The sequence below is a fragment of the Vipera ursinii genome, assembly GCF_947247035.1.
Source record: "Vipera ursinii genome assembly, chromosome: 12".
Lineage (NCBI taxonomy): Eukaryota > Metazoa > Chordata > Lepidosauria > Squamata > Viperidae > Vipera > Vipera ursinii.
Genome location: NC_139525.1, coordinates 18,342,728 through 18,360,109, shown reverse-complemented (window position 1 = coordinate 18,360,109; position 17,382 = coordinate 18,342,728). Strand labels below are relative to the sequence as shown.

The 17,382-nt window shown below is 41.8% G+C and overlaps 1 protein-coding gene across 2 annotated transcripts; it reads right to left on the bottom strand.

Annotated features, from left to right (window-relative positions):
* Positions 1 to 1,563: 1,563 nt before the first annotated feature.
* Positions 1,564 to 13,972, bottom strand: YIPF6 (Yip1 domain family member 6). 2 transcript variants are annotated; one of them, XM_083371836.1, is made up of 8 exons: positions 13,870 to 13,972; positions 12,801 to 12,929; positions 12,098 to 12,176; positions 11,881 to 11,923; positions 11,117 to 11,242; positions 9,304 to 9,461; positions 6,320 to 6,440; positions 1,564 to 3,764 (listed from the first exon to the last, which is right to left on the bottom strand). In XM_083371836.1, the coding sequence occupies exons 1-7, from the start codon at positions 13,924 to 13,926 to the stop codon at positions 6,325 to 6,327; spliced, it is 708 nt and encodes a 235-aa protein (XP_083227962.1). In that variant the 5' UTR covers positions 13,927 to 13,972; the 3' UTR covers positions 1,564 to 3,764; positions 6,320 to 6,324. The 2 variants fall into 2 exon arrangements, with proteins under 2 accessions (XP_083227962.1, XP_083227961.1); XM_083371835.1 differs by lacking the exon at positions 1,564 to 3,764 and having other exon boundaries at positions 5,233 to 6,440.
* Between the last annotated feature and the right edge of the window lie 3,410 nt (positions 13,973 to 17,382).

Genomic DNA, 17,382 nt, shown 5'->3' with positions numbered 1-17,382 from the left:
CCCCTCTAAGCAAATGATCAGTTTTATATTTAAACATACAGTATAATTTTTTGCAAAAGGCATAATACGCTGAAAAGTAGGAAGGGGAGGCAGAAAGAATGTGAGTGGGTTGGTGGGAATCCTTTGGGAATTGCTGCCCTCATGGGACGAGGCAGTGTTTGAATGCCATTTTCTGGACTTCTCTTTGAGGGAAGATGGCTGAAGGACAATTTCAAATCATTTTTAAAAGAAAGATTTATATGAGTGTTATTGCATCTGGCCTTAAGGCTGTAATAAACTGATTCGAACTCAGCTATTTTTTAAGAATTTGGGTATAAAACGATGCCCAGTGTTGGTGTTCAAATGTCTTCCAAACAACACAGACATGTCATTTGTTTTTCTCTGTGTGGCAGGCAGAGAAATTCCATTTGAAAAATACCCACTTGGAAAAACCATTTCCCCATGCGGGAAGCAAACCAGGACCAGAAAGGAATGTTTCCCAGGCACAAACTCTGACTGGCACCAAGTGGGTCACATCCGGCTGTCAGCCATGCTTCTCTTACACAAAACTGCTGTGCGGGATGAGAATCCAGGCAGAAGAAAGCTGCCTGCTCTGGCCAGAGTCAGCCAGCCTGGTGAACAGGCAGTATTAGGAGAGCCCCACATGGGGGACAGAGTTTGCAGCCTGGGCAACTCACCCAAGTATGTGCATGTGTACATGTGCACATATATGCATGTGTGATCACATGATAAAAGTGAAATATGAACTAAGGATGACTACTGTCCAAATGTTTCCAGGCTCTGCTGGGGGTTGTGGGGTGTTGGCTAGAAAGTATTGGCCAATGCAGCTTTTCACAGAAGCATGGAAGCAAAGAGCTAAAAGGAGGGGATTTCCCCAAATGAGGGAGAAATTAGCCTTCCCATAGATATGGCTAGGGAGATTCTCAATCATCCAGGTCATGGTTGTCCCACAGGTGCTTCCCCCCCCAAAAAAAAAGACAACTGGACTTTCTTGGTTTCTCTCTTTTGAAAATGTTTGACTTCTCATCCAGGAAGCTTCTTCAGTTCTAACTGGCTGGTGGGGAATGGAAGGATTGATTTTCTTCGCAGTCAGCCGGTCATTAGCCCTGTGACAGTTGTTGAGGAGTTGGGAGTTTAACTGTATCCTCAAAGTCACCTGAATCAGAGCACAAGCCTGTGTAGAATCTTCTCGGGATTGCTGAAAGGACTGTGTTGTAAATATCGCCTATCTCCTGTTTACAATGCAGTAAATCAACATTTAAAAGCTAGATGAAAGACATGTTTTTGCCATTTCCCCAAATGTACAGTAGTTCCCTTCCCTTCCCTTCCCATTCCCTGGCGCCGCTCAAGTGAGGCCTTCTCCTGCATCCCAGGTGGTGGAGCCTTGACTGAAGTGACTGGGCAAATTCCCTATTGCAAAACTAGAACTGAAAAGAGGAAATGCATTTGCACAGGAAGTAGCCTTCTTTTCATGTTTTCTATTAGCTGCCAAAGAAAGAAAATGCTTTAGCTGGTTCTCCTGATTTCATAAAACTAGACCAGTCTCAAATGACATCGGCTTCCATTTATAACCTCCCACAGGTTTTTTGTTTTTTCATCTTTCTTCACAGACAGGAGAACAGAAGCAAAATGGCCTCCTGACTGGAAGCCCTTCTACTTCAGGATAAGCGGCATTCCTGGGTGAACAAACAAGGCTCATCCTGAAAATGCCAGATAGCAGAGCTTTGAAAGAAACCCTGGAAGGAGCCTCCAACCAGGTGGGAGGAGGGTCTTGAGACAGTTTTTGATTCTAGGTCTCTGCAGTTTCCTTGTCAAGTTTTCCAGAAGTGGCTTGCCGTTGCCTTCTTCCTAGGGCAGACAGTGACTGGCCCGAGGTCACCCAGCTGGCTTTGTGACTAAGGTGCCACTAGAACACACTCTCCCAGTTTCCACCTGTTGCCTTAAACTCCACCAAGCTGGCTCTCAAAGGGATATTATCTAAAAAAAATGTCAAAAAGAAAACAAAACAAAAAACAAGAACTTTTGAAGTCTATGGAGATTCTCAGTCATCCAGGTCATAGCTATCCCAAATGTGCTTTTTCAAGATGCAACTGGACTTGTTTTTCTTTGAAGATGTTTCGCTTCTCATCCAAGCAGCTTTTTCAGCTCTGACTGAATGGGGGGGGGGGGAATGGAAGGATTTATACTCCTTGTAGACAGCTGGTCATTTGCATTCTTTTAGAGTGTCCTCAGGATCACCTGAATAGTGTAAGTGGGTGTGGAGCAGGAGTCTTCAAACTGGCCCTTTTATGACTTGTGGACTTCAACTCCCAGAATTCCTCAAGGGCCGAGTTTGAAGACCTCTGGTGTGGAGCCTCTTTGGAACTGCTGAAAGGACTGTGTTGTAGACTGGGGATAGGTGATGTTGTATCCCTCCCCCTCTGTTGAGGGAGAACTGTTCAATTTTGACATAGATGGCCTCTTTGGCCCCTTTCAAACCAGCGGTATCCTCTGTTCAAAATGTGGACTTTGCTGTCTTCAAGAGTAGCTTTTCTCTTTTAAATGCAGATGGACTGCTGAGTCTTGTTCTGATGGGCTTGTTCTCCTATGTTGTGCCAGGCGTTTATGAAGTGGTTGTTTTGTTTCTCCAATGTACAGACCTGCACATGGCTCACTGCATTGTATTGCATATACCAGGTTGCTCAGTTTGTGTCTGGGTGTTTTATCCTTGGGGTGGACAAGCTTCTGCCTTAGTGTATTTGAAGTGTGCACGTGTTATGTTGTCTGAAGATCCTCCTGAACTTTTCAGATATTCCTGCAACGTATCGAATGACAACATTGCTTCGTTTATTGTTCTCCTCTGTTATGGAGGAGCTCCTGCTGGGTCTTTTTTTGGGATTTGATGAAGGTCCACTTGGGACAGCCACACTTTTTGAGGGCTTCCTTGATATGTTTTAGTTCTTTTAGTTCTAATACAGAAACATATAAAATGATGCCTTTTATATTAAGATGATGAAAGAATGTTAGGATTGACACTTTATTAAATATATATTTCATCCAAAACCTGTCCTTGCATCTCTCCCTGATAAAATACAGCATCCTGCAATTTCAAAATTTCTTAGAAATGCATCATTCCTATTCGTAGTTTATTAAAAAGTAGTGTCAAATGCCAGCAACTTTTCAATTCTAATCTGTGAGTCAGTCAAAGTTCCTACTCATACCATAGTTTTAGTTACTTATATAACATTTTAAAATTTAGTATTTTAAGGATTGGAAGTGACAGTTGAAAGACTTTGTGAGCTACATAGATTTATACTGCATATGCCTGTCAATATTCATTTACAAAACAATTAAAGAATTTACACATATTATGCCCTGCCCCAATACAAACACTAGCATTATATTGTGTACACCACCAATATTGTCAGTTGGCCTCTTTGGCTGCACCACAGGATGAACAATATGTAGACATGGCAGACGGTTAAGAACATCACTAAAATGTATGGAACCCTGTAACGTTGCCCTTTCTGTATCCATCACCTCCAAACCAATCAACCACATTCTATAATTTTGTAAAATTGCACTGTATGATTGTTTTTACTTCACACTGCCCTGTGTCATCGGTGTTAAGCGGTCTTACAAATTTCAATGATGATGATGATGACAGCAGCATTCTGCATATAGATGTTGTGTTTATGGGCTTCGCCTCGGTCTGCCTTGGCCAGCTGCAGATGCTTCACTGTAATAGCATCAGATCATTTACTGACACTTTTCAACCCCAGTTTCTTGGTTGGTCACAAGAGAGGAAAAAAAAGAATAATCTTAACTATTATTTTTTTGAATCTCAATATTAAGGGGGGAAAAACTTATTACAAAAACTTATTACAAAGTCAGTCACCAGAGCAGAGAATTTACTATTTGTAAACAAGCATAAGTGGGGAAAAGACAGGCTGCTATATAACCAGCAAAAGGTAAATAAATAAAAACCTCTGTAGGTCTCACCACAGTAACTGAAACATATTGCAAATAAGGATTAGTTAACACTACATCGCAAATGTTTTAGTGAAACATTAGAAAAAAATAAGAAAAAAGCACAACTAGATGTGACAAGCATGTAAAAGGTTACACCATATTACATGTCATGTATCATGTTATCAAAAGGGGTGGGACTAACTACATCAAATAACTTATTTTGTTCCAGGTTAATCGACTACTTTTACAGACAGCATATTGTCTCAATAGAATAACCTAAGGACATAACTCAACCAGAGGTTACAAAGCGATATTCTTCTGCCATGAAACTCCAAATGAGCCGTGGTGGCGTAGTGCTTAGAATGCAGGATTGCAGGCTAGGAGTCCAATCCTGAGGAGGCTCAAGGTTGACTCAGCCTTCCGTCCTTCCGAGGTCAGCCAAGTGAGGACCCAGATTTTTCTGGACAATATGCTGACTGCTTGGAGAGGGCCATATAAGTTTAAGGGCGATTGCCATTTGAATGCTAGATTCAAGTCAGAAGACCAACAGCAGCGTCCCTTTCCAATACCAGTTGTCCTAATGTGGAAGAGCGGAGATATTTTCAAGCAACCAAACTGGCTTAAGCTGCTGTTGTCAAAAGAAAGCAGGATCCTTACCCCTGGTTTTGACCAAGAGATTTCCTTTTCAACAAACCTACTTAATTACCTTGTAAGCACCCAGACATAATGATGGAATTAAGTCCGACTCAACTATTAAATGTATATGCTGCCCATTTCACCTCTAAATTACCATGTAAAGTTTTATTTCCAGGCCAAACCTGGAACAATATTATATTAGTCAAGAGAAGGATAAAGCTGACATTTGTGTCCAATTTGAATGATATATGAAATAAAATTTCACATGGAAAATTAATTTTAATGGATATGTAGGGCCCCTTTTCTTAAATTCCTCTGGAAAAAACAGCAAGTATTTTAAAAAGAACTTTCCTTACACAGAGATTATTTTAATTCAGTTTGTTATAAGCAGAAATAACCTTATAAACCTCTTTTAAGTCTCCCTGCAGATACCTTTACATTTGCATAGAAATAATATTTCACATCAACTTGCCCTTTTTAACATTTGATGGCAAACAGAGCAAGAACAAAGCAATTTATCCCAGACTTTATTTAACTGAGAGAATCAAAAGTCCAATAGCTGGAATTTTAGGAGAAAATAAAAAGGGGCCTGTAAAACTCATAGTTAAGAAAAAACAGCAGATACGTTCAGTAAGAAACACACAAAGATAGAACAGTTTTTACTCTTCAAAACCACAAGTATGCAACAAAATAAAATTAATTTAATAGGTAATAATACAAAATAAGGTACTAATTACACCATGAGAATTAAATCACGTATAAGCTGTCAACTACCGCCTACATCTGGCTAGACAAGAACAAAGAATTTCATTTTGAGAGCTTCTTCCAGAACCTTCACAATGGACGTGCAGAACCCCAAAAGCTCAGCTTGCTAAACAGTTTCCTCATTTCACAATCAAAAAGCCAGAACTCACAGAGAAAACCCATGGCCCTTTTCAGAAGTCATTCTATAAGAAAGGCCATCCCTACGAGACACGGGGCAGGGTGCCAGATCTGACGCAGCTGACCAGGCTCCACTCGGAGGTCAGAAGTTGAACGGTGTGTTCCATGTTTCCAGAATCAAAGCCTCCCGTGCCAGAACCACTCTGCATCTCTACACGTAACTGCTGACTAGTCTGGGGCAACTTATTTTTTTCTCCTGCATTAGAGAGAGATGCCAGATCTCTTGTGGGTGATCTGGGCCAAATGGCTTTTTTCTTGTCTTCTTCCACAAGACCTTTTGAACCAATGGGCAGGGAGTGAAGAGACGGCACTGATTTGAACAACTAAAAACGGATGAAAAAACTGAAAAAGACAAATCTTTCTGCACCTGTTCCCTTTTAGTTTTTGGACAATAAGTGAAACTGGATAGCAAGAAAGCAAATGTTTTGAAACTGTAACATAGTATTCTGCTAAAGAAGGGTGGCCTTCTGATCAATCAGTTAACTCTAGATAGTCAGTGTTTTGTCAACAATCTTGATGGCCAAGATAGGGTTACATTTAGCCATTCTCCTGACACAGAATCAGCTGAAAACAGAACTCAGCAAGGAGCTATCAGTAGCGCTCTTCAAAGAAATAGGAGTAAGAGTAGCTTGTGGTTTCCGACATGGATCCTGCCAGCCTTTTCACAACATCCATTATAAATATTGGCAGAAACAGAGCAAGAGGCAGGCAGGCCAACCACAGAGAGAGGTTTTCATTGAAAAGCAACAAAAACGCCTTTGTTCGGTTTTGCCGTCTTTGCTGAGAGCACCTTCGCTACGGCGTAAAGGTGAGGATCATCCAACTGATGACAAAGTAGAACAGGAAAATGGGGTAGACGACGAGAGCTTTGCGGTTTGGGGGTTGGCTGTCGGCCAGGAAGGCGGTAGAGGCTGGGAAAAGAAACAACAAAGAGCTCATGTTGGCAAAACAGGCACCGGGAATACAACAGATCAAATAAAATCAGCCTCACATCCATACCCACCCAAACCAGGTCTCCTTGCCAGCCCTCGCCTCCTCCCTCCCCGAGGGAGAGTACAAACTACCATGCTTGCTTTTTGTGGAGTGGATCTGTGCCAGGAGAGGCCTGCCCGGCCCTTTTGCGCAGCTTGCCCAGATTGGCTGTTGGAGGGGGGGCAGGGGGCAAGCAGAAAGGCATCCCCTCCACAAGCCCCGGGAGCAAGGATGAAAGGCTGGGCCTACCCGGAGTGCAGACTCACCACGAGGATTCCTGACTTCCCAAAATCTAAGCCTGTCTACCTCATGGAATTAGCAAGAGCCAATGTGGGAAACAATAATCATTTATTTTGTATTTATTTGCATCCCGCCTTTATTATTTTTATAAATAAATCAAGGCAGCGAACATACCTAATACATCTTCCCCCTCCTTTTCCCCCCACATCAACCCTGTGAGGTGGCTTGGGCTGAGAGAGGGAGGGACTGGCCCAAGGTCACCCAGCCGGACCTGAATTCACAATCTCCCGCCTCTAGCGGGCGCCTTAACCACTAGACCAGGGGTGGGCAACCTTGGCTCTTTTATGACTTGTGGATCAACTCCCAGAATTCCCGAGCCAGCAGGGTTGGATCAGAAATTCTGGGAGTTGAAGTCCACGAGTCATAAAAGAGCCAAGGATGCCCAGCCCTGCACGAGACCAACTGGCATTATCATTACAAAAACCAAATATCAAGGCTGTAAATTAAGCTGGATAGCCGTTCAGCATTTCAATGGAATATTAATGCTTGTGTAATTTTAATTAATTTTGAAAAACAGTGTGATGTACTGATTAAAGGTGGATTAGTACCGAATAGATCCAGATTGAAGCCCCCCCTCAGCCTTAGAAAGCCGAAGGGAGACCTAGGCCAGTCCCTCTTTTGGCCCAGCCTGCCTCGCAAGAGTGGCTACAGGCATAAAACGAGGTTCCTGTAGAAGCCACCCTGAACTCATACCGAATTGGCAGGATTATATATACAGTAAATACCTTTGTTTCCTTCAAAAGTTTAACAACTAAGGAAAGCTTCCCAAAGCAAAAACAACAAAATGTCTTTAGAATAAGATATGTAAAACAATATGGATTGTTCTTATACCAATGAGCTACCAGTCCATTAAACTAAAAATCTCAACTTCTACTTAAAAAAAATCAGGTTCACTTATTCCAATTGCAGTTGGAAGCAGCAATCTGCAAGGGGTTGTTGGGAAAAAGCCTGAACTCAGCTCCTTTCCTCCTTACAATCCTGCTTGAAAACTGAGAGCAAAGAGAAAAACCGGGTCTGCTAACGAAGCAGGCAAAGTGGAAATGCAGAAGAGGCTCTGTGCCTCCTCCAGCCCAGCTCGGCCATCCAGGCAGACCTCAAGCGAAAAAGCAGTTCGTCCCTGATCTGTAGCACCCCCCCTCTCTTAGACTGAAAAAGGGAATTGTGCTTCTACAATTAAACAAGTCAAACGGGATGGAAATATGTATGCAAAATCATAATCCGGATAACCTAATTGATAATAATAGAAAGCAAGAAGGGTATACATTTCATTCCTTTTATTATTCAATTAACATTAATGTATTTGCTCGTATCAGGAAATATAAATAAACCCAAGTCCATAGAATTCTTGATCCCAGCAAACAATTCTTCCCAGGACAAGGATCTTTTTTTGGAAACAAAGCCTCAAGGGCAATAGTGTTCAAAATCAGGTGCCTGGTGCCATCTTTTCCCCCTCCCCCAAAAGGATGCTCTGAGAACTTCAAGTCTATCTTGGGAGGTAGAAATGCTCTGGTATTACTTTATCCTTATCCTGAGTCCTTGTGTCAAACTTTTGTTCATTAATTCTTTTATGCCAAGTTTGTCCTGGAGTTCTTGGTATTCTCTGAGCTTGGCCGTCTCCTTGTAGACATTTTATTTTTCAACTAAGTAAATGTGGGATTCTCTGCCTCAGTATATAAAGTAGCTTGCCCTGGCAGTTTTTGTGGGGATCTGGTTTCTTTCTTGGTGTTCTGTGATTGTTTCCTTCTTCACTGCTTGTCTGTAATCTGCATAACCAACCACCTTCTCCTCATTTCTACATGTCTAAAGATAAAGGTTCCCCTGCACATGTGTGCTAGTCGTTTCTGACTCTAGGGGCCGGTGCTCATCTCTGTTTCAAAGCTAAAGAGCCAGCGCTTGTCCGAGGACGTCTCCGTGGTCATGTGGCCGGCATGACTAGACGCCAAAGGCGCACGGAACACCGTTACCTTCCCACTGGAGTGGTCCCTATTTTTCTACTTGCATTTTTACGTGCTTTAGAACTGCTAGGTTGACAGAAGCTGGGACGAGTAACAGGCGCTCACTCTGTTATGTGGCACTCGGGATTCGACCCGCCAAACTGCCAACCTTCTGATCGACAAGCTCAGCGTCCTAACCCACTGAGCCACCGCGTCCCTTCTGCATGTCTACCACACCCCAATCTTAGTCATCTACTTCATGCATTTTATGAAGTGAATTATAGCTCTCAAAAGTTTATGCGTTTTAATAACGTTAGCCAGGAAAGGTGCTCTAATTTCTAGCTATTATAAACTAACATGGCGCTCCTCCTACACTGCATATGCTACAGTTAGTGAACTCATTTTCTGCTACTCCTGTTTTTTTTAAACAAAATGTGTAACGCAACCCACAAAATTCTGATCAACACAAGTGCTGGGATTATGGTATGCATATGAACTCAGGGAGGACCCAGTGGTGCTCGTTCTCATGTATGTAGATAGTTCTGGCTGCTTTCCATTTCCAACTTACCTAAAGTTGACCAGCCAAACATTGTTACTACGACTAAAAGACGCACAATGAAGCCAGCAGTCCCACTGTTTGCTATCAGTACAAGCCTGCACACTAAAAGAGCCACGGTGAGTGGCAGGATGCAGTAGCCCAGGACACAAAGGCTCTGAAAGAAAGATCTGGACAAAAAAGAGAGAAGTCTTGATAAATGATAATGTGCAGAGATGGGAGAGAAAAAGGGGTAGAGAACTACACAACTACAGCCAGACAAAATGGGCCCTAAGCTGTCTGCTATCCACCTGCCCGTCATTAAAAGATTTTAGAAAGCTTCACAAAATCAATTGTTTTAGCTTTCTCCTTGATGAGCAAGCTAGTAGCAGGAAAATAACATTTTAAAAATTAAAATGTTTAAAGGCTGTTTTAAAAATTAAGATGTTTAAATTAACATGTAAGTGGAATTTTCCTTGAATGGGATTTTCCCATGTAATTTACCAGAAAAGATAGATACAGCAGGCTAGAAAAGTCAGTGCCCTCCTAACCATACCCAAGCACTCCGAATTTGTTGGCGATGTCGATTTTGCTCACCAAGTTCATGGTGACCTAACCCTAAACATAAGTAGAATTTTCCTTGAATGGGATTTTCCCATATATTTTACCAGGAACCATAGATAGGGCAGCCTAGAAAAGTCAGTGCCTTCCTAACCATACCCAAGCACTCCGAATTTGTTGGCGATGTCCATTTTGCTCTATGCGTTCATGGTGACCTAACCTTAGTGGAACTTTCTTCCGATGGGATTTTCCCATGTATTTTACCAGGAAAGATAGATAGGGCAGCCTAGAAAACTAAGTGCCCTCCTAACCATATCCAAGCATTCCGAATTTGTTGGCGATGTCCATTTTGCTCACTGAGTTCATGGTGACCTAACCCTAAACATAAGTAGAATTTTCCTTGAATGGGATTTTCCCATATATTTTACCAGGAAACATAGATAGGACAGCCTAGAAAAGTAAGTGCCCTCCTAACCATACCCAAGCACTCCGAATTTGTTGGCAATGTCCATTTTGCTCTCCGAGTTCATGGTGACGTAACCCTAAGTCTGTAGAAGCGAACCTAAGGGATGCGTGCCACAAGTGGCACACAGAGCCCTCTCTGTGGGCATGTGTGCCGTCGCCCCAGTCCTAGGCCTTCAGCTGGGTTTTATAAATCTTTTTGCTTTAGGCCGCCGCTGCCATGTGCAAAAAAAAAAAAAGGTTCAATCAATTCTAACTTCTCATGGGAAAAAAAATCTCAGAGTTAGAATTGATTGAACTTTTTAGTCCCACCCAGTCTGCTGTTACCACCGCAGCCACGCCCACTCAATGGGCCAACACCCAGCCAATTGGCCCGGCCCACCTGGCAGCTGACAATACATAAGTGGGTTTTGGGTTGCAGTTTGGGCACTCGGTCGCTAAAGGTTCGCATCACTGATGTAGGCTGTTTAAAAGGGCCTGGTTAAAAGGGCAGGATCCTTAGGCTACATGCATGCCCCAACTTATATCTTTTGGGGCTCCAGAGCCCCTGCTCTCAAGAGCATGCTACTGATCTATTGCTGCTCTTTTAAATAAAATAGTGTTATTTGCTTTAAATAAGGCCCAAATAGTAATTCTGAATTCAAAAATTCTGAATAAAAACAGTCTACTTCCCAAGACCAGAAATTGCCCGTCAGGTATGCCATTTTATCATCCTAAAGCACAAATTTTCTGCCCCTCAATTAAAGCAACAGGTCATCTGGAGAATCACCAAGGTAGTCCAACTCTTCCCCCACCCCAGAAGACAGCTCCACAGGTCTCTTACATGGTTCCTCCAAGGAGCTTGGAATTTAGTGTTATGACAACTGCTCCAAACCAGATGATAACAAAGACTTCTGCAAACTGAGGGCCTCTGTCTTCTGTACTATCTGCTGCTCCTCCCTGAAGCATTCTAAAGAAGAGAAATGGATTAGGACAAAACAGCAGATACCTCTTTTCTGATTTATTAGGGTTTCTCTTTCCCATTACAAATGTGTCAGTGCCTATAGGCTAGGATTGGGACAACCTACTGCAGCTAAACTGAATTATCCTTGCATAAGTTATCTAGACACCTAAGAATGTTTTAGCAATCTGGTCAGACAATAGTATAATCTTTATTTACTATTGTGCCACTTTTTATTTCTCTTCATGGTAGTCTGAGTATCCTTCTCAGACAAAAAATATGGGACAGAAGTATTTAATAAAAACTGTGGCAGAAGCCTGCTCCACTTGATTGTCCCATCCCCTGGACTAAGGCCATTAGCATAGAAGCAGCTTAAAAATTGGTGGGTTTATAAAAGAAAAGTGGGTTATAAGATCTGTAATTAAAATGTTCAGCACAGGAAGAATGAAGTGCAGGCTCTTATGCAATGTAGAGATTTCAATATTCAGATCCATGTTTATTAAATCAAGCCCATACATTTGGTTCTTGGAATGGTGCTCCCTCGGAATTTGTAATATAAACTACTGCATTGCATTTATATTTTGTCAGTGAACAACACAATTTTAGAGCATTAAGGTGGGGGAAGGGGAAATAATATAAGTACTTACAGTGCAAGTAAAACACATAGGATTAATGGACCCCAAAGATCCCCTGTAAATAAATAAATCATACAGATAATTTCTACAAGGGAATGCAGAATTTATAACCCAAATGGTTATTTTTAAAGTTCTCCCTCCCTCTTGTGTTATACTCTATTTTGAGGCAAATATGCGTTCACAGAATTTAGCACAGTTTAAGGTTTTCAACATTAATTCTGGCACCTACAGTCTCTGAGGAGGGCGCTGCTTTTTTTGGGATACATGACATGGACAAATTTCTTTCCAACTGCTTTTAAATCTCGCATCTGAAAAATTCAATGAAAGTTCAGTCAAAAACAAATTTAGATAAGATACATTTACATAAATTATAGCAATGCCATGACTGAAGTGAATTTCTCTTTTCTTGCTTCTAGTACTGGTAAAAAAAATAATTTAAACATAGATTCCAATTTCCCCAAATCTGGGGATTTCACTACCCCAGCTTCTTATTCAATCTTGCTGATTAATTAAAAGTAGGATTGATACCTCAAATGAATTACTTTTAAACTACAGTAATTAACAATATGCAAATAAATCTCCAAACTCAACACAATATTCTAAGAAATCCCAGCTCTGAAAGCTTGAGATTTCTTGGAATATTGTACTGAGTTTGAAAATGATTTTTGTACTACTTAAATATTGCTTATGAGAGCAAATTAATGCAGGTAGGAGAAAAATTGTACAAAAAAATAACTGTAAACAGGATAACTGTAATCTGGCACAAAGCAACTGAAGCTTTTTTTAATGGCTTCATTAATATTACCACAATAAACTGATTTATCAAAATCAACCAATGTTGATATCCTTGGATGAACTTATTTTTGCACTTTATTGCCAAGTACACCAAGATAAATCTGATGGAAATCTCTTCCCTTCACCAAGACACTTACGACTGTCTCTTTTACTGGTTCATCTAATGTGGAATAGTCTTCGTCTGGGGTATTAGATCCCACTGGAACAGTAATTTCTCCTTCTACAGGGATATCTTCTGATATTGACACATCTGCAAGACCTGCAAACTGTTTATACAAGGTTTAAAAACATTTACTCAACTATATCTACCAAGCAATTAATAAACAGCGCAGGAGTATTTGCGTTTGGAAATATTTTGTACCTGATCAATCCCAGATAATGGGAAATATAACCAGAAGCATGCAGAATATCTTAACATTTGATGGGGGATGTGTTGGGGTTTTTATTGTGGATTTTTTATTACCATCTATTGTTTTAGCTCGGGCTATTTAATTCTTTTTTAATTTTTGTATTCTGTATTTTTATATGTGCCCTGTTCACCGCCCTGAGTCCTTCGGGAGAAGGGCGGTATACAAATATAATAAATACTAAATACTAATACATTTAAGCATCCCAAACATGAAGTGACCTGAAGTGACTTTATTTCAGTTGGAATGGATCTAAAACAAGTCTAAATCCTGATGGTAAGAGTCGTTACAGCCATTGTGGTATCAGAATGCTTTGATTTCTGTATGATTTTATGCACTTCTTACTGTCATATCTGAATTCAGATATTCTCTCCCACCCGCATATTACAGAGAGGGATATGAACAGGTCAAAGAAGATTTTGGGGAGATGAATTACAGTATCTCAGAATTAAAGACGCGTTGAATCTCAACGTCTTTTATTCAGAAGGTTCTGTGCGCTGCTAGTCTGTTCCCCAACTAATTTCCAAGATAGACGGAAGCCGCCTTTTCAACCCTATTCACACAGAACCTAAAACGGCGGAGGGGAGAAAAGGCGGAAACTCAGCCTCCCAACCAGCCGCTTCCAGCCCCAATCAGCGGGGCTGCCTCCGGAGGCTCGGGCGACGCCGCCTCGGACGGGGCTGCACGGCAGGCGCTGCCTGGAGCGACGGCGCCGCAAGGCCCGGCTCTCCGCCTGGCCGCCCGGGACCACGCTCGGAACGGCCGGCAGCTTCGCGGGCCCCGCCGCCCCTCCTCCTACCAGCGGCTTCGTGGCTCCGTCGCCCGCCGCCGCGGCTCCGTCCGCCGCCGTCGCCATCTCGAACCGCGGTTGTGGACCGGCGACGTGGAGATGGCGTTGTCGCCGCGCGACGTCGCCGAGATGACGTCAATGGGCGGGGCGTGACGTCATGCAAAGCCGAGGGGAATCCGGGGACTCCCCGCGTTTGGGCGCCGGAAAGGCCTCCCCAGTCGGCCTGGCAACAGCTGCGCAGCCCGGAGGCCCAGTTGCAAATCGGGCAGCCGCTCAGGGTCCGGCGCCATCCCGGCTGCCCAGGACGAGGCTAGAAAGGCCCCCCCTCCCCCGCTTCGCTAGGGCAGGTAGTCCTCGATTTACGACCACGATCGATGTCAACATTTTCATTGCTAAGCAAGGCAGATACTGAGATTTGCCCCACTTTACGACCTTTTCGCCACGTTAAATGAATCACACTGCCATTAAGCGAATCCAGCTACTTCCATTGACTTGATCAGCTGGGAATCACAGCTGATCAGGGGAATGCTGAGAGACTAAGTCACTGAAGGGTTTTAAATCGAGAGCTACCTGTAAGGTAGTTAATGTGATACTGAGACACAGCAGGGAAAGTGTTTACAGGAGACATACTTTTATTTCTTTTCACCACAACTACAAAATGTTTCACATGGATACTTGTTTAAATTCAAAATAAAGACTCTCCAAATCACTACTAAAATAGTGGCATTTAAAAGGACAGGAAAATCAATGCAAAACTTCACATCCAAAAAAAAAATACTTTCCCCTCAAAATACATAAATGCAAAAAAGCAAGAACTCTGACTTCCCAAAGATGTTCCTACCTTTTTCCTGTTTTGGAAACAACTTCCTTTTAAAAATAAGTTTCCATCATCAGTTGAGGTTTATTAAAAATGAAAACTAAAGCTAAGAACAAATAAATCCCAATACTTTAAAATGCTTCTATTTCCAGCCTGGTAAGAATATTTTTGATAGTGTGAAAATAAATACAACCCTTTTTAAACCTGAGCTCTTGATATCCTTTGCCTGCCTACAGTTCTCCAGTGCTGTTGGCTGGGAAAAGCAAACAAGGCACAAATGTTTAAGCTGTTCTGTGACTGAATTTTCAAAAAATCTATTTATTCCAAGGCTATAAATCAACAATATTTTACTTTGTTAAGAACAAGCATTGAGAATGAGATAAAAAATGGTGGCTTCTTTTACAGGAGATTTTGAAAACAGGAAAAAACAGATTACATTCAGCAGTGATTCTTCCACTGTAGAATTGCAAAACAAATTCTCATTGCTTAAAAAAACATTCACTTCTTAAGAGAGTCTGTATTTATCACTACAGTAGTCTTCTACACATTAATCATTTACAGTATACCCAATATAAAACAAAAGTACAGAAAGTAGTTTTGAAATGCTATTCTTGTTTTTCACATTATTCAGGCAGGGCAGCTAACAGGTAAAATCTTCACAAATTTGTACATTGCAGGACACTGATGCCAAGCAGAAACCCAAGGGTTGGTAATAATAGTGCATGGGTCTGAGGGATCCATTTCTGTTTATGACAAAAGTCTTAAGGTAGGGGAATCATTTGTAGAGGCTTCAGATGGTATCTGATGGCAACTTCCTCACATCAGTCTTCTTGACTCACAAAGAGTACCCAGCCTAGTTTGGAGGAATTACCTATTTTACATGGTGCTTGTAGGCCACTCTGCAGCCTCAGCCTCTGGTTAGATCTTATATAAATCAACCTACCAAGTGACAATATAATGCTTTGAGGGGATCTCTATAACTCAGGGTTGTCAAACTGCTGGCCCATGGGCTGGATGTGTCATGCCAAAACTGCACCCACCCCATTGCCGGCAATGGGGAAAAAGTCACGATACGTCACACAACATCACATGACATCGTGAGTTTGACATGCCTGCTATAACTCCTAAAAGGAATGGCCTCACCCCTGAACATGTGATATGGTTCCTAAACTTAGGATGATATACAAAATACAAATGTGAGACTTTAAGAGCAATTAATTAGAGATACACACCAGGGTTATTCTGGTTAAAATAGAGGATGTATCTTTTCTAAACTTGCTTTAGCCAACAGAATGTCATTCACAAAATAATCACAACAAAATTTGCCAAGGAAAATTCCTATTCAATAATCATTAAAAATAACTTGTACATTTTGTAAGATCAGTGAAGTAAATCACTGTAAGGACCCCTAAATGGTGGGCTTATATTTGTGTTTATTCAAAGATTCCCATGACACTTGATCACACAAATGCAATGATAAGGACAGCTGAATTTTGACAATCTGCTACATATCTGCTTAATGGCTGCAGAGAAGCCTGAATTTTTAGTTACCAACTGCAGTCTCATAATCTATGAGAACCCAATCAACCAATTCACCAATTGTGTCTGCATTTCAGGCAAATGTGGCAATGATGGTGTAATAAAGAGCAATTTAACTAACCCAAAGTCATTATAATCTATTAAATGAGATGAGATATTGAAGCTCTATTACAAAAAAGGTCTGTACCAGAGACTCTGAAATGTTACAGAGTAAAATTGCATTCATCAGGAGTCCCTGTGGCAGTTCAAGTCAACAACCAGCAACAGTCACAGCAGTATTAGCTGAAAGAAAAGCCACACATTTGGCCCAGTACTTATTGTCTTAATAGTGAGGTCCAAAATACAATTACCCTAATTGGCAATTCAAAGCCCGTCCTGATCCCTCCTATCTTAAACCCACAATGACCACACAAAACACTTACTAGTCCTTTCAGCATATTATACAAGAAACACACCTTTCCATTTCTGATTGGCAGGAGATCCCCAGATACATCTTTATATTCTTGACAGAGATGTCATTACCAAGTCAGGATGGTGAGCTACTAGGATGCCTCCAGGCTCAGTTAATTAAATACTAACCATGTAGGGGGAAAAATGTCCAGATCCAATGAAGCCTGGTTAAGGCTGACTCAATAAGGCAATCTTGGCCTGCCTTCCTTCCGTTGTTTTCCTAACTACAGGTAGTCCTCATGGCTCCCAGGACACACACACACCCCTGCAACGCAATGGCTTTGCTTTCAATGTGCACAAGACGGAAAGCAGGAACTTGTGAGTGTTCCAAAGGTGGTGACAACGGCTGGGGAGAGGGGGGAGGAGAAGAGAGTGTTTAGGAGGCATACAAAAGCCAAAGCTGTGAAACTTGAGTAGTTTTGTCTCTTCCCAGCCTGAAAGCACAGTCCTGATCCTGTGATTTTCCATTTAGCAACTGCTTTGCTTAGCAGCAGACCTGTCAGTCCCAATTAGGGTTATTAAGTGAGGACTATCTTTGTTTATACAGGGAACTGGAATTGACAACATAAAGATGGATTGTCAGATACATCCCTGAGATAACAAAGCCATATCTGAGAAGGAAGGAAGGCATTCCAGATGGACTTTTTACCATGCAAAAAGGCAAGGAAAGAACACTGAATGAACTGCCCCACTACTAGTGGAGAGAAAAATACATA